Source organism: Anthonomus grandis, chromosome 12, assembly GCF_022605725.1.
Source record: "Anthonomus grandis grandis chromosome 12, icAntGran1.3, whole genome shotgun sequence".
Taxonomy (NCBI): domain Eukaryota; kingdom Metazoa; phylum Arthropoda; class Insecta; order Coleoptera; family Curculionidae; genus Anthonomus; species Anthonomus grandis.
In genome coordinates, this window is record NC_065557.1 from 16,258,067 (window position 1) to 16,281,497 (window position 23,431).

Below are 23,431 nucleotides of genomic sequence, written 5' to 3' on the forward strand. Positions count from 1 at the left end.
TTAGTGAATATTCAGGCGAATATTAAGTGTTTATATGAATACCTATAATAAATTTAGGGCTTGCTTTGGCGTTTGTTATATTTTTTGAGTATAATAGAGGTTTGTCAAGTTTTAGTAAGATATTACAAAATGATATCTTAATACTTATGCTAATAAAAAGTAATCAAGTAATCGGGCACGACGGACGAATTCAAATACTTTTTTTTACCGAGAACAAGGTATCGAACATCGAAGTATCAAGCAACTGCGTGGCGACAACGCCGGGTAAATATAAATAGGTATTATTCATTAATTATTGTTGGGCAGATCGGCGGCGGTTTATTTCATTTTGTTAACAATATTGCCATATTTTATATAAAATATAATATTTAGTACGCATAAGCAGCCACCGGTGGAAATTTGGGATTTAAAAAAGTATTCGAGTAACGTGTATAGTTAAGTTCGAAGGATTCGATTACTTCGAATGTATCAGATATTAAAGTATCGAGTAGATACTATCCGCACATCTCTACTTCTGACAATTACTTAAACGTAAACCACTGACACGCCACACTAATTCCAATAATTAAATCAAAATGCGTTTATCGCTATTCGGTAACTAGTGGCAATTAATCATAAATTCTATTTTCAACGTACTATCGCTTTAATTTTATGGCATATGAAATTACCCACTAAACTAGATTAGAATACTAAAGCAGAAAAGAAATCTTGCAACCTTCACTCAACATTATATTAATAGGCAGCAAAATTGTAGTCTAATAAAACTTTCGCGGTATGCAACTTTACAGCATCATTAATGCAATTTGTCCCGTTAAATGCGCACAACTCCGTTTCGAGTTACCTAGTATGACACAAGGATTCAATTTTCTTGTAAAAGTTAGTGACCTTTATGTATATATCTATAGTTAGGCCCTTCTCACAAATACTTGAACGCAAATCACTGACAACAAACCCCACTTATTAGCATTAAATAAAAATGCTTTTATCACTATTTGTTAGCTAGTGGTAATAAGAAATTCTATAGTCAATGTACTATCGCTTTAATTTTATGGCATATGAAATTACCCACTAAATGAGCATACTAAAGCAAAAAAGAAATCTGGCAACCTTCACACAACATGACGTTTCTAGCATATTAAAAAAATGTTAAATCACAAAAGCAGAAATCAAACAAGCCAATCGTCTGGGCTTCATATAAAATAAAACTATTTTAAAACTATAATTTATTGTAAATAAATAAACCAGAACATAAAAAATATTACTAAATAGCTCTCAACGGGTCTTACGAGTTTACCAAAAAGAAAAAATATATTTCTAGTCACATTTATTTCAAATTTAAACATCTAATAATTTCACATGTAACTTTATTGTTACTCTCCTATGTATTATTATGTAATTTTATTAACTTAGCAAAATTACAAGAATGAGACGGAAATAAATCCTATGTCAATATTTTAAATTACTAGAAACATACTAAACAATTGTAAAACCTACATTACAGTACATGGGACAAAAACAACTTCAAGTATTTTACCTAGTTTATACTCCTGATTTTTAAATAAAACCCTCTAGAAGTAGAATAAATTAAACAAAAAATGATCTTAATCTTCATTTAACTACCAGGAGTGTTGAAACGCAAAAAGAAACTTCGTTATTTTTTTTTTTATTATTTAATAGGGATACATATGCTAAGTAAGTGCACGAGATCACAAAGTATGAAAGTTTAGTGATTTGTTTGTATCCCTAACTATTTAACCGTTTATTTATCTAAATACGAATTTTTAAAGAGTTGTATCGCATTAACATAGCCCTACAGCTTTATCAGTAAGTACAGTTTCATACTTTGTGAGGATTTAGTAATTTTGAATCTAAAACCTGCAGCACAAATTTGTTTACAGTACGAAGGGGCGCCGCCGGACACTAAGTGGTGGCACACAACAAAATTATATTACAAAAATTTACACATAATTAATTTATAAATATTTATTATGTTAATAATTAAAGTATGTCTTGTAAATCAAATAACATTAAAGTTATTCACATAGTGGCCCGGATGCCGATATACAAGCATAAAGTTCATTTGGTGTGAAAAATGTAATAGTAATAGTAGTTGTAGAATTTGTTTTACGGGCCGAGGTGAAACAATGGAAAGCTGAAATGCAAAACGTTGGCTTCTTCACTTTGACGTCATCATGGTGACAAACTCTGAAACAAAAAAATGACAGTCAACTCTTTGCATTATCTGAGAAAATAGTTGAATATGTTATACAACTGTTAATTAAAATTCTTACCAAAGAAGGGTAGATTCCAATATAGATCAATGTTATATATTGTAGAAATAATTATTCTCTGACAAAAAAAATAAGGTAAATAAAGGGCATTTTGATCTTTAATAAGGAATTCAGGAAAAAACCTAACGAAACACAATAAATATGTTGTAATGTAATTTAAAAGTGTGTAAAAAATGCCTATTGAGATTATTAATTTGGTGTTTCCACGAGTTATTGAAAATCAAAATCCAATTAAATAAAATATGTACAGGATCGTTTCTCATGCACATACATATACCTACAGGGCTCACCATAAGTAAAGAAACAAAACATATAAAAAAAAGTTGATTGGCTTCACCTCCATCTCAAGAAATTGTAGAAATAAAAACATATTCCATCATAGAATCGAAAAACCATAGCAAGATTTTTATTTTATTGGAATCATCTGTATGTTTTTGACTTAAAAGAAAAATATGTTTTTAGTCAGATTTCAATGATATAGAGTGCATCCAACTTTTATTCATGTTGTACCTATTAAACTTTATTTTTTTGAATTTATAATATACAGTAGTGGCCAAAAGTAGATAGACAAAGTATTATTTTCATATAATTGTTTAATGATTTACCCACAGGTCCCCTAGATTTTAAATTAATGTTATTTGTAAGGCGGTCTATAAAAAGATACCAATAAATTTCAGTTAAATATTTTGCTTCTTATCAGATAAAGCAATAATATAAATATGGCTGGTCAAAAGTAGATAGACAAAAACAATTTTGGAATTATTTTTTTGTCTAGATATTTATAAAATAAAATTAGTATAGTATTGCTTCTCTTTAACTCAAGGTGCAACATGCCACGCGGAATTAGATTCTCTCTTGATTTAAGACAACGCATTATTAATGCATATCGCGCGGGTGATCGTCAAATTGATATGGCTCGTAGATTTGATGTTAAAAGAAAAGCTGTTTGGGCAATTATTAAAAGATGTGAAAGGACAGGATCATTAGAGCCAAAAAATAAATCTGGTCGACCAAAAAAAAAATGGACATTAGAGCTGTACGCAAATTAAAACAAATTAGCCAGAATAACCCTTTCATCTCTGTTTCATCTTTTACACGCCTATTTAAAATTTCCAATCCAGTAGTTTTGGCATTTACTTTATTCTTTTAAATAGCTCGTTATTATGAACAACCACTTTTGAAATGCAGTGTTTTCAGAAATACCGTCAGTAAACATTTCAAATATTAGTAACCACTAATTTCCGAACTGCGGCAGATTTATTTGAATGACAAGTAATAATTGCACTTGACAAGATGTCAGTATTATCCCAATTGAAAAATAATTAAAGAACGCGTCAAAACGCAGCCTCCTATTAAATAAATCAAAGCCTTTTATTAATTAAATGCGTTTATTTATGCGACTTAGTTTTTTCCTTCTTATGGGCTTATTTATCAACCGTTTAAAAAAATTATCATATCAAATTATTGGGAAAAAAACGCATTTCAAAAATGGTTGTGCCCAATAACGCGCTATTTAAAAAAATAAAGTAAATGCTAAAATTACTGGTTTGAACATTTTAAACAGACGTGTAAAAGACGTCATAAAATGTAATTAAAATTATTTTTCCGTGATTACTTGATTAAAAATTACAACTTTTAACGCATTTATGGCACCCTATTTTAAAATACGAGTATAAAATAGAAAGCAGTGTTATTGTTCTCAGAATATTATTTTCTATAGAAATTGATAATAATATACCAAGTGTCTCACTTAAAATAAGAAAGTTGGGATATCTAAAACATAAAATACCTAAAAATCGTGCAATCTAAGAGATCATTAGAATTTCATTTAAAATGATTGATCCTTAGGAAAACCTAAGGTATTTAAATATTTAAATTCGTGGTGGATATATTGAAAATAAATAAGCGATAATTTTATTTATTTCATAAGATAACTGTTTAAATTGAATTAAAATTCAAAATGCGACTTTTATTATTTAAACTTTTATGGTAACCCCTGCAGGTGTAGGTGCAAGTACAAACAAAAAACCCTGTACATATCCTTATACGGTTTTGGCTTCTAACGAAAAATAATTGAAGCCATTGGTGTAAAAAGCGGCCACAATATAAAACGCAAACTAGTGAGAAAGCAAACAAAAGTTTCTAAATTTGGAGTAAACTGTGTGATTTGTTTTTTCTTCTATTTTTAAATAGGTTAATACCAGGCTAAACACTAACATCCTCAATGTCAGGAGTTTTAGAGGAAATTACTTTTAAAGAGCAATTTCATTCAAAAGTGAACAGGTTTTTACACCAAGGCTGTCATTTAATTTATGCACACCTAATATTAAAATTATTGGACCAAAAGATGCAAACAGCTAATTTAAGATACTTTTATGACACACCTCATAAATAACACCCCACCAAATATAAGCCCACAAAATAAATGATATCAAAATACATGTAAACCTGTATAATAAAATAAAGGTATTAAATTTGCTAAAAATTTAATGTAGCAATGGATTTTGACATGCCCTGTGGCTTCTACCATTCTTTAGAGAGAATATTGCAAACGTCAAACATATAAACTCTACATAATATACTAAATAACATATAATGAACATAAAATTAAATTTACATATTTTTTATGAAAACAACACCAACGAATCGCGTTAAAGCAGCGACCATTGTTTCGAATGTTAAGTTCTCAAGAAAAGTAAACAAAAATAAGCGTGAAAAAGAATGAAATATTGAAATAGTGGAGATTAGAAAATGCTAACCGTAATGGACTGCATTTAAAAAGAAACATTCATAAACTCTTTTTAATATCTGAATTAATTATTTTAATATGTTAACATACGACATCATACTAACTACATCCAAATAAAGCTACATTTTTGCATAAGAGCAGCCTAGTTGAAAAATTGAAAAAAATCAGATCATTAATAAAAATTAGTTTCCAAGCAACAAATAAGCCTGTAAATAAATTTTAAAGCGTTTTTCATACATATGAGGTGATTTAGTCTACAGGAGACTAAATGTTTTTATAAACGTTAAAATACGTTTAACGGACGAAGCAGTGTCGAAGTTTATTTTGCCTTCTTTTATAGTGCTTTCAAGGAAAAATAATAATACACTGAAAATTTTTTTTAACGTAAATGGGCTCAAAAAGTTATTTTCGTTAGCAACAACTTTTTGAATATATTTTTTACTAAATTAAAATTTACGAGGTTTTTACGATAAATTCCACGCACCCATTCATCCAGAAGAATGGAAATTAAAAAAAGAGACGTAATATTCACCAAACTGCAATTTCTTACATAAATGTGCATATGTTTAGAAATCCGTACAAAAACTTGTGTCAAAATTAATATTTAACTACTTTGAGAGCCAAATATTTTAACTTTTATATCTTAAAACTTAATTATAAATATTTCGTTTATTTGAAAATGTTTGTTTTGTTTGGCCGGAACGGTTTTTATTTCAAACAATGATTCCACTCTTTAAAAAAGTTTACCGTGAATATATTTTAATTCAATATTATATATATTTATAATATATATAATATATTTTAATTTTATTTAACAAAACTTCACCCTTTAACTTAATGTCTTAATGCCTTAAGTTAATGTCTTAATGCCTCACCAGTAGATAAAACATCGGTAATAATTCTGTCGACATGACGGTTCCGTATGAAAAAAATATTTCGAATTAACAAACGATAGGAACGCTAATCTTTTGCTTTAACAACTGAAGATTTGATTATCTTTGGAATTGCAAAACAGACCACATTCCACATCTGTTAGAAAACCTATTTAAGTAATTTAGTAGTTTAGCAACAAATCTCACTAAATAGACACATTTTTCTATTAGACAAGAATATTATTTTATTGGTCAATTTGGTAAGATTATTTGAAGTATTAGATAAGTGAATTTATTTGCCAAGTTTAGAGTTGAAAAAAAAGAAATTTTGTATTGAAACGAAACCAGTCAATGCACCCAAAAGTGATGCCAATCAAGCACAGTTGAAATCTGGGGTGTGACTTTACAGTACTGGTAGAAGCAAATAGTGTTTAAAAATATGACAATCATAAAAATCTTATATTAATTGTGGTATATTAAAATCATTTTCAGATTAATTAAGATACTTGTTTGTATAGATAACTGACAGACCACCTGTTGACGCTAATGTTTTGATAGCTGTTGCGACAATTAAGTATCAAAGCTGAGCCGGCGTATAAAAAGTTAAATTATTGTATTTACGGATCGATTTAACTCATTTTAATGTATTTTAAATCATTGTTCCGTTTTTGATATGAATCAATAAACTATTTTTTTAGTAACAAAGCAATGGATTTTTGCTCATCAAATAAAAAAAGCCCCTTATTATCTTAAATAATTAATAAAGTATAATGCCTTTCAGTAGGCAAAAAAGAAGATAAAATATACTTAATGATCTGGAAACATGATATATATTTATTTTTTAATACTTTCTTGGTATCTTTATCTTATCTACAATATTGTCATTAAATCATTTTTTATTATCATTAAATGTATACCTGAAAATAGGCACTTACTCATTTTATCATTATATAATAATGTTTTTTTTTAATAAGACTAGGGATGCTCATTATGAAGGAGTAATGTATAATTCACGAATATTCCAAGATTTTGAGCCAAAGTTTCTTTTAAAGGGTCTAATAAATTATTTAATTTCATTATTGCAATAACGGTACTAAAAAATTAACAAATAAAATAACATATTGAAACTTAAAAAGTAATTTTTATAGCTGACTGTTAATAAATTCCCAATAAATAAATAATTTTTTTTCATTGAAATAAATAAAATAAGTATAGGGGTCACTTTTATCCGTTTATTTGTTCTCAATTATTGATGTAACTCACATAAAACACACCACATATTAATATGGCCATATTATAAACCTTTATGCTCAAGCCCATTTACGCTAAATAACGTATTTTCATTCTCATGCCTTTTTTTTTTCTTTCTGTAACCAACAACTAAAGCGTAACATTAAAAGCAAGTGCACATTCTCAAACATAAAGCGGACTACCAAACTGACCAGCTTGAAGCGCGTGTGACTGTAGTCGGATACTGAGTGAAAACTATGAGCGATAGAGCTCGGAAATCTGCAAAGAACGAATACAAACTACCAGTCATACGCTAGCCAAACTATAAAATAAATTAAAATGGAAATAGGCATATAGTAGAAGTAGGCATATACAATTGTCAAAAAATTGGTTAGAAAATTCAGATACATATTATATTACAATATTTATAATTCTGCGAGGGACGAAAATACACCGTGAGGTGCTAATCTAATGCCGCGTCCAGACCAAGCAGGTAATAAAACATTTATGTTTCGCGATAATATTGCGATAAATCCAATACAGCTTGATAAAAGTAGTAATCATGTGAATTTAGATTTTATTGTGTAGTGGAGTCCTCAGTATTTGTAAAAATATATCGGAAGAAAAAAATTGAAACACCGATGACAACCGTAAATTAATAGAACTATACAGAAAACTTTAATGATACATTAAAGATTTGTACAACATTAAGTATCACAGCCAGAATATGTGATAAAAACTTCAACTAGCTAGCAATAGATCTTAACCGTTAAAAGACTGATTGGAAACAACTTTATCACAATTTTGTTATCACAGTTATGTAGTTATCTCAAAATCTTGTTTTATTTTTGTCCCTTCGGTCTGGACCCGGCATAAACTGCTCCAAAATTAATGAAGCACTGAAGTTTGGTATACATAAACGGTTGTTTTTTGCAAATGGATCTTTGTTGGATATAGATTTTCTTATGTATTAAAGCTTTTAAAGTAATTTCTGTGAAATAGTCAAGTTGTATAATAATAAAGTGTTGAAAAGAAATATAAAGCTTAAGATATAAGCCGTAAGCCTTCCTTAAATGAAGATGTAAAATTTTAAATTAAAAGTAAAGGCCATCCATAATTTACGTGACGGGGGGACGATTTGACTCATCGATGTTATAAACTCTTACGCGGGGAGAGGAGGGGAGTGAACAAAAGTCTTAGGTCCAATATTTAAAGGGATTAAAATTTTTATTCTGTTTAATTAAATAGTAAAAAGGTCGTTTTGTCAGCAAAAATTAACTCAAGAAGAAATGTTTAAGCTTTGACTGACGCCACATTATGCTGACATTTTTATAGGCTGATTTTCCAATAGATATTTCTACGAAATTGTGAATGTTTAGAAACTCCGTGTGATTAATAACGCATATTTCAAGCACTAATAAGTAACATGTAAAGCCAGTTATATGTCTTCTATTCCAATGCAGAAATTTAAGTCATTAAAAATATTTTGTAAAGAATGAATATTTAATATGAGATTTCAGAAAATATTAAAATCGATAAAATATCAGGAAACTTACACCCTTGCTTTACTTATAATGCAAGGGTGGAATTATGTTTTCAAAAATCTGTCAGACAGAAAAATAACTTTTGGAAGGAAAAGAGAAGTGATTCGAATGTGCAAAAATTAGCGAACTAAAACCGAGAACTATGAAAAAGAAATCTGATACGATCAATATACAATGAAATTGACCGTGACTACATGACATGAAGGATGAAAAATAGAATTCCTCGAAATAGGCAAAAAATTGTCGTACGAACTCATAAACAGGGCCCCTAAATGAGATAAAAATCACGTGCTAGCCTAGAATTCCTAAGCTTACAACCTGTTAACTATTGGTTTACATCAAAATTGTAAAAAAAAAACGTAAATAAGATTTTTTTTTATAAAATTACCAACTTAAAGTTAAAACTGGCTGTTATCAATCATTTTACCATAACATACCAACATTTTAAGTGGTCCTAAAGCATTTAAGAGCACCTATATTTTTTATTAAAAAAGATTTAAAGATAACATTTTATATTACGTATAAAATCCGTCTAAATGTATGTGATTATATTTTATTATATACTTTTATGGCTCGGAAATGATAATGACAGATTAAGAGCATATTAATCAGTATTAAATTAGTAATTCAATCGTGTAAAACAGCATTGGAAAAAACATTAATTTAAATTATAAGTATACATTATCAGATGGATCCTTAAACAATATTTACCTGAGACTTAAGTTTTTGAGAAAAGAATGAATATTTCTTAAGATAAATAATCAGATTTAGTATTAATAATTTAAAACTACCCATTTCTAACAATTCTTAAATTAAAAATTCAAGTATGTTTAAGGCATCTGCCTCAATAGAACTAAAAAAAGTTTTAGAAATTTTATTATTTGTTTTAAACAAAAGTATTTATTTTCCTTCAGATGTTTTTATTGGGTTGTCTTTATCGTCTTATTTTATTCAATTTAAACAAATTTTTAATATTAATCAGCATGATTCGTAATATCATATAAACTTAATTTCTTTTAGATAATAAAAGAATTAATTTTTTTTTTAACAGTTTTATAAAGAATATTGTTGGGTCTTTATACAATAAAGCAATCATATAATGATTATGTCGCGAATTTGAGAAAACCCAAATAGCTAAAAATCTATTGCGATTAAAATGGTGAGGAAATTTACAAGATATGAAATGAAATTTAAAATAACATTTATACAATATATACAGGTTTTAATTTTACATATTTACATTTGTCCACTAGCACTTTGCCTGAAGAAAATTTGTATAAAAGATAGATCAAGTACTAAATGTTATCAAAATGATATGTTTTAGAACACAGACTCCCATAGTATTACCTTCACACAGCTTAAATAAAAAAGAAAATCTTGATTTTAGAAAATATTTTGGAATACATCGAGCACAAAATACGGCTAAACAACTTTCACAATAAAGTATATTTCGTGATATTTTAAAATTAAAGATGTTGTCAATTAAAAAATATCTTTTCGCAAACTTTCAGAGGTTGTAAATAACAACAGTGTTGTATTTAATTTTTCACATCTTACGTTTACCATATTTCATTCATTTTACATATCTTGTTGTTGACCGTTGAATATGTGTGACAAGTAGTGATATGTGTAAATACCCATTGGGTAGGTAAATTATACCCACTAAAAACTAGAATAAACCAATTGTAAACAATATGTATATTATTCAGATGTTTCTTTTTTTTTATATTCATGTAAATCATATACAAACAATTTTTATTTGTCATGAGACTTTGCGTCTTAGGTATGCTGGATATTACTATAATCTTAGTTAATATTTAGAACTGCCTCTGCCAAATTTCAACCTAATTATAAACTTATTTAAATGCTATCGATCTTATAAGTAATCATATTTAAAGAAAACATTTAAAACTATGATTTGGTGCTTCTATTTTTTCCCTTTGCCTTTGGGTGCAGGCGCTGGTTTGGCTTTAGGCGGAGGAGTGGGTTTCCCTTTTGCGGGAGGCTTCTTCGATTTCGACTTTTGATTTTTCAAAAATACTTTTTTATAGAAGTTTTGAAAATCTATCAAAAAAGAAAAAGAAAATTGAATTTACGACTTTGGAACTTGTAAAATCCAAGAAAAAAACCTAAATATGTCTTAGAAAAACTGAGAAAAGAGCAGGTTAAAGTTTCTTTTAAGGCATATTTGTTTCAAGATTTCATGAATCCTAGAAGATAGTCTGTTTTTTTGGCACTTTGTCCATTGCTATTGCTGTTTCCTTTGTAACACACAGGTGTTTCTTTTTTTATACATAATCTTTTTTAGGGGAAAAATGTTTCTACAACATACATTTTATATGTCCAATTTAAAACATTTCTTTTCACTTCTCTTAATGTCTTGCCTTTTGGTCCATCAGATTGTTTTAGAAGGCAATGTGTTTTTAGCTCTTATTGCATACAGCTTTATGTTCTTCTTAATGTTTGTGTAGTGTAGAAAACAAAAGTTTACTATTAACTGCATTAGTAGGTATGCAGGTTTTCAATGCCCTATTTATGGGCATGTTCCTTATTAATTCTTAAAATCAGGTCTGCGATTATTTAAAAATTAGCAGGCTTTTGCTATCCATGATCATGCTGCACATTTGATACCTAATCTATAATCCATAATATGGGTTATTCTCTATGAGAAAATAGAAAATGACCTATTAATTAGAAAAATGGTAACATACAGTATGATTACCATAATAACTCACACCAAAACGTCATTAAATTAACAACGAAAGCTTACGCAGACCAAACCTTACCTTCATAATTGACTTGGCCATCACCATCAATATCAGCCTCCCTGATCATTTCATCAACCTCTTCATCAGTCAATTTTTCACCGAGGTTGGTCATCACGTGGCGCAGCTCCGCTGCTGAAATGAAACCGTTGCCGTCCTTGTCGAATACGCGGAAGGCTTCACGGATTTCCTCCTCACTGTCGGTATCCTTCATTTTTCGCGCCATCATCGTCAGGAATTCAGGGAAGTCGATTGTGCCATTTCCTATTATTAACAATAAGATTATTTATGATTCTAGGGTTAGAAGAATCTTGAGAAATATTGCGCAAATATACGAAGGTAGAACGAAGCATTATCCAGAAGTTTAACTAATTTATCTAGTATCTAAGAAAAAAAAACGTACGTTAGACTATTATTTTTAACCACATGTACTATAAACGATGCCATCAAACGAAAAAAAAAACAATGTCGCATTAATTTAATGGATCGCCAAGTAAAATGACAGCAAATTATTCACTTCAGCTTGTACTGCTGTGATGAATCGATTACGGGCTATTGACAGTGACGTTGTAGCAGGCCCTTAGAATAATAATGCAAAAATCAATCGATTCATTTCGATGGAGCGCGACATTTACTTCCTGCTTCGGGACATATAATTTAATGTTATTCAGTTTTGAATTTGCTCGTTTTAAATATATTATTTTTATTAGTAATTACAGTGATTATTGGAACTCCTTCTTTGCAAGTAATTGGAATATGTAATTTAGTTGTGTGTAATAATTTCTTAATCCTAATAAATCATTCTTGGGATATACAAAACCACTGAGGAATCCAACCAAAAACTAAATGATAGTATGAAGAAACAACATTTTAAAAATAACTCTTGACTTGATAGGCTGATCCTATGAAATAAAACTAATGTATTCATTTAGTGCAATATTACTTCTGTTACTGAAATAAGGGCAATCTTTATCTATTCAACAAAAACTTTTCTAATTCAGAAAAAAATCCCGAAAATCTTATTATATCTGAACTAGAAAATTGTGATAAACTTCAAACATAAGGTAAATTGATATTGAGTTTCATGACTTGGAAAAATTTTTATCAGAGAAAACTTGTTGGAGGGTGTAAAAATAAAACAGATCTAAAGAAGAGGGCAGTTGCTTTCCCCTTTGCCTTTTCAGAAAATTTCAGTAGAGAAAAAATCAAAAGAATCACTTTATGTAAATTTCAAATTGTTGAACACTTTTAATTAAAAATTTTAATGTTATAAATACATATATAAAATTAAAACTGGAAAGAATTAATATAAATACCATTAACATCCCATTTTAAACGTACACTATAATGCTTGAGGAGTGTTATATTTAATAAAATGTTTTACACCTTACAACATAAACAGGTTATTAATATCTACACAGCTCATATATAGGGATGGTACGCGTTAGGATGATTTAACTTTTATTACCGCAGTAAATAATAGAATAGACGGTCTAATCGAAACCTAAGGTGTAACTAAAACTTGAAAATATGAAAAATATACTAGGCTTTTCTAGAAGAACTCACACGCATATTTTATCATTTATGCGACTTTTGGCATAGTTTTAGGCGTAACAATTTTATTAATGATACACGGCACGAACAAGAGGATGCCAAATTATTCAAATATGAAACGTGAACATCAGAGGTGAAATAATGTAGATTAGACGACATGTTTCTATAATAATTAAATTGCCAGTGAGAAAGTAATAAAACGCCTTTTATAATTTTTTAGAGGAAAATATGTCTTAAGGAATATTAAAAATATTATTATGGAATCTAACAATGGATTTCATCTGTATGTATATTACAATAGCAAATTCTTTAACATATAACTTAATTTTCATTGTATAAAATTGAACCTCAACCTTGGATAAATGAAGTTTCCGTTTACATAGCACAATACTTGTTTATTTATATTACACATTATAATTGAGAGTGTAAAGAACACTTAACTGTGCGCCTAGATGATTAATTTAACTATTTACGCCGTTTTTATAAACACATGATAAATAATTTTTAACAATGTAATGTCTGGCAGACAATGACAGAGAATGTCTAAAAAATTATACAAAAACCAATAGAAACTAAATGAAGGATTTAGTTATTTAATCAGGTAAATTAAAAAAAAATATATATCATCTAAAACTTTGATGAACTTTCTGAGAGAATGACATTTTAATGAGAAGACTGCGAAGAGGCGGCATTATAAACTTATAAAATATTCAAATGCCTTGCCATTTACCATAGTCCCTTCCTAACACTGACGATAACTATGTAAAGTTAAAACAGAAATTTCCCAGACATTTTATCGATAACATGCATAACCAAAGGTTTCATGAAAAAAGGCAGGGCTACGCAGAAGCGCGTACAATTGACGTCATTCATAAGAATACTTACAAGAGACAGGCTTAATCCATTACATATTATCGACAATGTTGGGCTTAAAATAAACGGAATATCGCGTGTTTATCAAATCGGTAAACGTGATTTGATAACCATGCTATCATATTTGGAAAATAATTTCTGTTTTCCCATTTTAGTTCTATTTAGAGACTAATCACCAAGAAAATTAAAATACCTACCTCAATTGTTTAACGTATGCAATTTTCTCAATTAAAGTTCTAATGACTTAAAGCAAGAAACAAATTGGTAATAGAGCTAGTCAAATTTGCATTACTTACCATCTGCGTCAACTTCATTGATCATATCCTGTAATTCAGCTTCTGTTGGATTTTGTCCTAAAGATCTCATTACTGTTCCTAATTCTTTGGTGGTAATTGTGCCATCTCCATCTTTATCAAACAGCGAAAATGCTTCTTTGAATTCGGCGATTTGTTCTTCAGTAAGTTGGTCAGCCTGTAATAGACAGAAATATATTTAACTATTATATTAACTAGTAAGATCTGTTACAAATAGATCAAAAGTAAAATTATATGAGTTGACCACATACAATTTTATTTTATTGTACAAAAATGTATAGTACATATTTATATTTTATGTTTTCTGCCTTGTGATTTTTTGTATGGTTTTTTATTATTTTATTAGCTTTTTCTTCAAAATATGTACATTTTCTCTCACAATAAAGCAGATTATTATTATTATTAAAATCGTAGGAAAGGAATAAGAAATTAATTTTCTCTATATTAATCTTTAATTCAGTTTTGTGGGCAAATACATTGAATTTCTTCTTAAACGCACTTATACTGCAATATATCATAAATTGCCTGCTGTAAAAACCCACAAATTAACTTATTCTCTTAACAATAAAACATCTGAAACCAGTACGTTTTATTGTATTGGCCAATAAAATAGCAAACAAAAAAAAGTACTCTAAATGTGATCTACTTACTAATAATTATTACGTAGTGTTAAGGCTAATTGTAATGATTTTTTTCTAAGATAAATATGGTTTTGTTAGAGACAACCTGCAACAATACATATATATATCAAAAGTCAAAGTCAAAATCAAGTTTATTATGCATTGATATAACATATATACACAAAAGGTGTTATTCGCGTAAAACGATCTTCCATAAAACTATACATTCACATATAAAATTATGGTACTGTTAAAAAAAAACAATAGTACAGTATACTCGCGGTAACGTGAACTTATAATTAACACCAATATTTTTCTATGTTAATTCTATAGCGTGAACAAACCCATATTTCGATAATGTGAATTTTAAGAAATCTTTAGTAATCCTGTGTAGACTTGTCTAGGCTTGTTAGTGGATATTGGGTTTACGCATTTGAAACGTTGTTTGGTCATTTAATTGATTGACAGTGGCCTTTTAAAATGGTTAAAATTAATAAGAAGTGTTTAACCCTTTATGAGAAATCAAAAATTTTGGAAGTGCACAAAAATGGTATGAGTGTTACTGCACTAGCAAAGAAATATCAAATAGCAAAATCAACTATTTGTGCAATTAAAAATAAAGAAGAAAAAATTCTAAAAGTTGTTGGAGAGAGTTTAAGACCTAATAAAATAAAAAAATGCACTTTAAAAAGTGCAGAAAACCCCAAGATGGAAACTTTGCTGTATAAATGGTTTACCAAACAGCGTGAACAAAATTTACGAGTTACGGGTGATATGCTTAAAGAAAAGGCTCTAGATTTACATAGAAAATTAAAACTTAACGATAAATTTAATGCAAGGGATGGATGGCTTCAAAAATTTAAATGGCGATATGGTATAAGGCTGCTTAAAATTGCAGGGGAAAAGTTGTCCTCGCAGCCTCACCTTGTAAATCCCTTTATTGAAGGCTTAAGAAAAAAGATGAAGCAGCTTAATCTTAGTGAAGATCAAATTTATAATGCAGATGAGATGGGTTTATATTGGTTAATTATAAGTTAAGTTATTGCCAGATAAAACCTATGTTGGAATTTTTGAAAAAACGGCGCCTGGTCTAAAAATAGCTAAACAAAGAATAACTCTTTTGGGGTGCACAAATGCTACAGGATCACACAAACTAACGCCTTTAGTACTAGGAAAAGCAAAATCACCCAGATGTTTTAAAGGATTTGATAATCCAGTCATCTATAAAAGCACTAAAAATGCCTGGATGACCCAAGAAATTTTTAAAAATTGGTTTTTTAAGGATTTTGTTCCAGAGGTAAGGGAAAGTTTTGTTTGCTTTTTAATTTTTTTAAGACTACATTTGGTTTTTAGGTTAAATCAATTTTACAAAGCAAAAACCTTCCTTTAAAAGCCGTTCTCCTGTTAGACAATGCTCCTTCGCATCCACCGGCAGAAGAATTAAAAACTTCTGATGGACATATTTTTGTTGTCTACATGCCTCCAAATGTTACACCAATAATTTAACCATAAGACAAGTCAAGGAGTAGCTGAGGCCCTAAAAGTTATAACTTTAAGAGATGCTATTATGCAATTGCATATGGCCTGGCAAAAAATAGAGCCTTCAGTAATTTCAAAATGTTGAAATAATATTTTGGGAAAAAATTTGGAGGAGGATGACCTACCTTTAGATCAACTAAAAGAGATGTGGGAAAATGATGTTAGAGCAGCTGCAGTTAATGAGACCATTACATTGCTTCAAACAATTGAACAGGTATTATTTAGTGCTAGTTACTCCTTTTAATTTTTAATTTTTGGAAATTAAAAGAAGAAAGTCTTTAATAGTTTTAGAATTTCATTGAGATATGATTGATTTTAGATTGATTATAATCCTAAAGGCATTGAGGAATGGAATACAGATGCAGTGGAGGAAAATCTCGATAGCAACGAATCAGAAGATAGTGACAGCGAGATATTAACTTTTGAAGACAAAAAAGTTAATATCTCGCATAATCTCCATAATATTTCAGTAATGCGAACTAAGTCGAAATTTTTTGAGTTCACGTTAACGCGAGCCTACTGTAGTTAAATAATAATAAATATACAGACCACTTAAGCCTACTAACACAATCCAGATGTAGAGTATTCCGAAGAAAAAAAAAATTAAGTTATCATCTGTTGTAAGAACTTGGTGTATTGATTTTTAAAAGAATAATGACCAGAGCCAACCACCAGCAAATAATTTGCATTGAGAAATTCCACTGCACGGTAGGCAAAGCAGTTTTCAAATTTTGTTGTGCTATGAAAGGGAATATCAAAATTAGCCACATTTATAAGGTTAAGGTTATGTAAGGTGCCCCTTGTAGTTAAGTGTAGTTAAGTATTCTGTAAGATTAGATGGAGAGGTGTCTTTTAAAATTCAATATACAAACATGATAAAGGGGAGGTCAACACAAAAATTTATTTTAAATGCTTATTATTGAGATTTAATGGAGTGATCTGGTTAAACTTATGACCTTCATATGCAAAATGCATACACATATTTTGAGCCAATTGTATTTTAGTCTTATACTCTTCTGTGAGTTAACTGTAGTAAACAGAGTTCAGTAGTCTAACTGTGGAAGGATTAAGGAACATATTCAAAGGAATAAAGGCTCTTCAATTTTAAGTAAACAGAGCACAGCTTCCTCAAAACATGCTGCTGAAAATTCATCGCAACATCCATTACAAGGCCCAGATTTCTAGCATATTCAACAGACAGAATAATTACTTCTTTTATATGAATAGTTGTAGAATTGAAGCCCTGGTGACCTCGGACCCAATAATCAGGTGTACACATTTTTGGCATTAAGCAACAAAACATGCTTAGAAGACCAGTCAGAGATATTGTCCAGATCAATATTAACACCAGCAAGTCCCCCACAAGAATCTTCAGGATAAAATGATGATAGAAGCTGGGTTTCATCAGCATATAGATGTGATGAGCATTGATAAATCTGAGATGGTGTCAGCAGTAAAAAGGGCAACAAGTATGGGACCAAGAATGGACCCCCAAGGCAGCCACAAGGTTGATCAGAAAACCCAAAAAAAGTGCAGATTAGCAATCAGCACATCATGGTTAATAAGGTCAAATGCCTTACTATAATCTAAAAGTACCAGACAGGAGTCTGATTAGAGATGCAACTAGTAACCCTACTAAGAGCTGTTGCTATGCTATGACAAGCTTTAAATCCAGACTGAACATCTGGCAATATGTGTTGAAGTAAATAAAATTGTTCATCATGTTGGAAACCAGTCGTTCAAGCATTTTCCCAAAGATCGTCAAGAGGCTAATTGGTCATAATTCATCCAGACTACTGATATGTGTAGACTTGGGCAGTGGCTTTACTAATGCTGCTTTCCACATGATAGGATATTCACCATTCTGTAAACAGTTACTATAGATATATATTTTATATTATTGAGCCAATAATCACAATAAGATTTAAAAAAAAACAGGTTCACAAATGCTGTGAGATATAATAAAAAAAACTTCATATACCAGTAATTATTTATCTTGCTACACTATTAATTTACTCTCTGCTGAGAAAAAACCAAAACACAGTAAAACTGTTTAAACACAAGCATAAAGTGATTATTTCTTTAAAATGTAGTTTTACCATAATTCTGAGAAAGATTTGGTTATAGATTTTATGAGTTAAGTTATATGAGTGGTTTTCTAGAAAAAGAAGTTGATTTTGGCAAAGGAATATAATGAATCTGATCATGTTACTTATATATACCGCTACTGCCTTCATTTAAAATAAATAAAATAATGACAACATTTTTTAGAGTTATCAAAAAAATGTGAATGATATCTGTAAAGTTCCGAGGTAGTTTACCTTTATTATAACACTGTATATTACTAACAAATACTGTAAATTATCTACAGTCTACAATCCAAGTGTTAATGTTCCAATCTGAATAAATTTAAATTAATTAATTTAAAATAATTTTAGGAATCTAAACAGAGTTTAAGTGGAAAAAAATTGGGGGAAATTGTGAATCTCAAACAATACAAATAGGTGTCATATAACTAAGAAGACAATTGCAGTAAAAATGGATGGTTTTACTTTATATAGCTTGCTAAAAATATTTAATAGCTGAAGTTTAAGTTTTGTTATTATACTAAGCTTTGACAAAACAACAAAGTCAGACTTATAGATTTGATAGCATGGCTACACAACTTTCACTCAAGAGCTTAAAAAATGCTTAAACACTTTTGATGCTTAATATTAACAATTTGGGGCTTTTAAGTGTGATGATGCTCTACATTTTGTGAAACAATGTAGCCACTCTATTAAGAGAGAAAATTGTATTTTTTTCAAAAATACTTATATGGTTTTTGTAGAGGAAGTATTGGATAAGGTTTTCATATTATTATTACACAGGTTAATTAATAAAATTGTCTTTTCTGCATATTGCTGATAAACAAGGGCTCCTTTTTTTCAAATTTACTAACATATTTACAAAATAGAATAAAATTAAAAGATGGTGCAAACTTCACTCATTTGATAGTGGGATAATAATACAACAAACACTTAAATCTTGCAATTCTGATCAAATTTCAGACTCAGGATGAAATTACTAAAAAGTGAGATAGAAAATGATATAAAAAAGTATGAGTTATTTGTTTTACAGAAATCTGTATTTGTTTTTCTTATACATACATCTATGAAATAAGCAAGCAATGATATTTGCTATGCATTGAATTAAGTTGCTATGCCCAAAGTGTTAAATCATAAGAATGGATGAGTTTGTACAAGGAAATTAAAAGCTATATGTAATTTAATAATTGAAAGCTGCAATATAGCTTTTTTACTTCCTCATATAAAATAAAGAGATTCAACTGATCCATAATAGTGTGGTTAAATTTTCTTGTGCATATTTCTGATAAGGGTATTTTTTTTTCAAATTTAATTAACTTGATTACAAAGAACATAAATTTTATTTAAAAAAAATAAAATTAAATGTTTGGTAGAATAATAAAAAAATTACAATGTTTAAATCACCTAATTGTAGTATCGACAAATGAATGACATCTGTAATAAACTTAATGAGTTCATTTTTATTGTAGGATAATTAATATATCATAAATTACTTAGCACTTAACACTTAAGTACTGAGTGGAAGGAATTTGGAAGTCCCAGTGGATCAAACTGTGAATCTCCAATAATAGAAACAAGAAGATGCAATCACTGAAAAGTGTAAATGAGATATGAAAAAAACAGATGGATAAAAAAATTTCTAGGAAGGAATTCTGGATTGGATGGAATAAACAATATAAACATAAACTGGCTATATAAGTTTTTTCTAAAAATGTTATATTGTCTTAATCTTAAATAAGATAGCAGACCAATGTAACTGTATAATATGTTATCTTATTATGTAATTGAGTCACTGTAATATGTGGAATTAAATTTTTTTCTGCATTTTTAATGAGCAGACACTTTTTTCCAGTTTTTGGTAGTATTTATATATGAATAACATCTGTAATAAACTTAAATAGCTATTTTATAAAGAAGTTATAATATCCTACATTCTCAGCTAAAACTTGAGAATTTCAATCTAATTATATGTTGAAGGAAAGTTACTTTGTAAAGTGGATTAAACTGGAAATGTTGAATCACAGAAACTAGAGTGTGATATTGTGAGGGTGAAATAAACTTAAATTTGTAAGATTGCTTAATTTTCTTTATTGGATATAGGTCAAAAAAAACTCCTTTAGACAATTGACTTGGTAGACATTTCAATCTCTATGAGATCATCTTAAGGACTCTACAAGATACATAAGAACACATAAACTCATAAGAACACATAAACTGGCATAGCCACAAAAGTTAAATTTTCGCACACAGTAAAAGTAATAATTAATCCTCAATTAAATTAAGTTTTCTTCAGTTTAATTTAAATATTTTGCATTAAATTAATTCTTTTGCAGAATCCATTATTCTGCTTTATAATTACAACTAAAATAAAAACAACTAGCATTTAACAAAATTTCTAAACTTAAAAACTAAAAGGTTACAACAATTAATAATATAGAAAGACATTCTATCAAAATGAAAAGACTGCATATAGATCATCTTTGTTAATAATATATGTAAAACCACAATAAGTACAAAGGTTTACAGGATTTTCACAGTATGGTTTTTAATTTTTTAACCATCTATCTTACTTTGGGCGATGAATTTGGACAATAGCTGTAATAAATAAAATTATTTATTGCATTAGATGAGCTGCGGCATTTGATAGACTGTGAGAATACCTTGCAGTAGAATTGGTGAATAATAAAAAGCTACTTGCATTACTTTTCTAATTTGATGTTGTCTTAAACTGTGATTTAGTCAATAAAGTAACAGAAGCATTAGTTAATTAAGTGAACCTGCAGATAGATAGGAATAATATAAAATTTTCAGTCAAGCTGCTTTGGTACACTTAACCAGGTCACACCACCTTATTCTTTAATTGGGTCAGGAAGTGCTTTGTAATTAGGTTAAATGAATAAAACCCTAATGTGAGTCATTTTAAATATTGTATGGGCAAAATGTGTCACAAATGTGTAGAATAGCTAAGAGATAACCCAGATTGTTAACAACATAAGACTTAAAATACAGGGCATAAAGTAAAATAAATAATTTCTAAGGCTTAAGTAATAAGTTTGCACTATGAATCACCCTATAGGTAATATGTTTATTTTTAATGAATGATTCCAAACCTGAGGACCTAATCTTATCATTTATGGTTCCGAATTCAGGGAGTAATATAGGCTTTCCTTGCAAAAAGTATGCATTGCATAAAGTTTAATTTAGGACCAAAAAGTATTTATCAAACAATGACTACAGCTCTAAAGTGCTGAGGAATTATAGCAAAAATAGATACAAATTATAGTGAGTAGAGTAAAACAGTATGCCTAGTTCTATTATTGGAAGCTCTACAGAACTTTTTCTTGGTTATTACTGATAAAAAAAGGAAATGCAAAAACAGCACTCCCTCTAAAAATAAAGACATATTCAACAGATCAATAATGAGTGGGGTCCTTGGCGTACGAATTATATCTCAAAGCAAGAAAATCGCCCAATTGTGAGTAAATTTAGAATAGGTTTCTATTAGAAAATTGTACTCTAAAAACCCGCAATGCGGCAAATAGAAAAAATTTCAACCGGTTATATTTATGTATCCATAAATTTTGACAGCTATCTATTTACAAAACAGATTTTCGGAGTTTTTCCCAAAAATATTCAGCGAGGGTCGAAGCGAAAGCTGTAACAATCTCTTTTAGATGAAAAACGGGGCAAAATATTCACTCACCATTAGGATTTTTTAAGATTACACTAAAACGAAATACCGTCGACGCAAAGTCTCACTGATGACAACGTAACACGCCAAAGTACACTAGCCAACTGTTTCGTTTTTCCGTTTTGTTTAGGATTGTGAAAGAGGAGGGATGGGGGCGCTGCAATCGCTGCTGCCAAGGCGCAACGGTGCGGCTACGACATAAACCAGTAAAAATTCCTACGCCAATAAATATCACCCAACAATTTTCCTACTGGAAATTCACACTGAAACTTCGCAAACTGCCTAAAATCCTAGTTTGCAGTTGAGTAGAGTCCAGGAAAAATACAGCTCGCCGCAAAAAAAACAGCCGAAATTCGGAACTATTTTTCGTCGCGGAATGTGTCAAAAGTTTGAAAGTCGGGCGCGGCTTGTTTACAACGTCCTCTCGTAAGAACCGACATTTGCGATTGGTCGAACGTTACCTGCAATGCGTCAAGCAGGCCGCGGGTCGAGCTTCGCACGCGGTGCGTGACGTTTTCACAGCGTCGCGACGCTAGAGCCCATCGGCGTCGAACGCCGTTCTGCTGATTGTGTGCGGGTGCGGCAACAACAAACTGAGCATGCACTTCGTTCTAATATGACGCGCCACTAACCGAAAGTAATTACTAATATGAATCTAGGAAAACTCTAATTAAAGTTGAATTATTTAAAAAGTTGTTCACGCCGTGCTGGGACCACTGTTGTATTGCTGTTCAGGCTTCGGCGGCGTCTTTGCTTTTAGATTCAGGATCAAAGTTGTTAATTTAGTACCTACCTACACGTTATAATTATTTTACGGGGTCAAAGTTTGGCTAAGGAAATTGTAATCGTTTTTTTTCAGGTGGTTTATTTTCAAGTTTTAATTTTGAAAACGCGAAGGTTAGTAAGATGTACCTATATACAGGGTGATTACAGGCTCGATAAATATATAAAGGAGTGTCAAATTCGACCTTCAACATGGACATCTCGGAATCTAGATTATAAGGGATACGAAGATGGCTCAACAATAATAATAATAATAATAATAATAATAATAATAATAATAATAATAATAATAATAATAATAATAATAATAATAATAATAATAATAATAATAATAATAATAATAATAATAATAATAATAATAATAATAATAATAATAATAATAATAATAATAATAATAATAATAATAATAATAATAATAATAATAATAATAATAATAATAATAATAATAATAATAATAATAATAATAATAATAATAATAATAATAATAATGTGTTTATTTTGTAAATCATATAAAACAAT

At 29.5% G+C, this 23,431-nt stretch overlaps 1 protein-coding gene across 2 annotated transcripts; it reads right to left on the minus strand.

The window, feature by feature from the left end:
* Positions 1–1,968: 1,968 nt before the first annotated feature.
* Positions 1,969–22,580, minus strand: LOC126742891 (calmodulin). Of its 2 annotated transcripts, none has more exons than XM_050449744.1 (4): positions 22,142–22,468; positions 14,175–14,349; positions 11,473–11,715; positions 1,969–2,205 (listed from the first exon to the last, which is right to left on the minus strand). In XM_050449744.1, the coding sequence occupies exons 1-4, from the start codon at positions 22,142–22,144 to the stop codon at positions 2,177–2,179; spliced, it is 450 nt and encodes a 149-aa protein (XP_050305701.1). In that variant the 5' UTR covers positions 22,145–22,468; the 3' UTR covers positions 1,969–2,176. The 2 variants fall into 2 exon arrangements, with proteins under 2 accessions (XP_050305701.1, XP_050305700.1); XM_050449743.1 differs by lacking the exon at positions 1,969–2,205 and adding an exon at positions 10,386–10,750 and having other exon boundaries at positions 22,142–22,580.
* Positions 22,581–23,431: the final 851 nt, after the last annotated feature.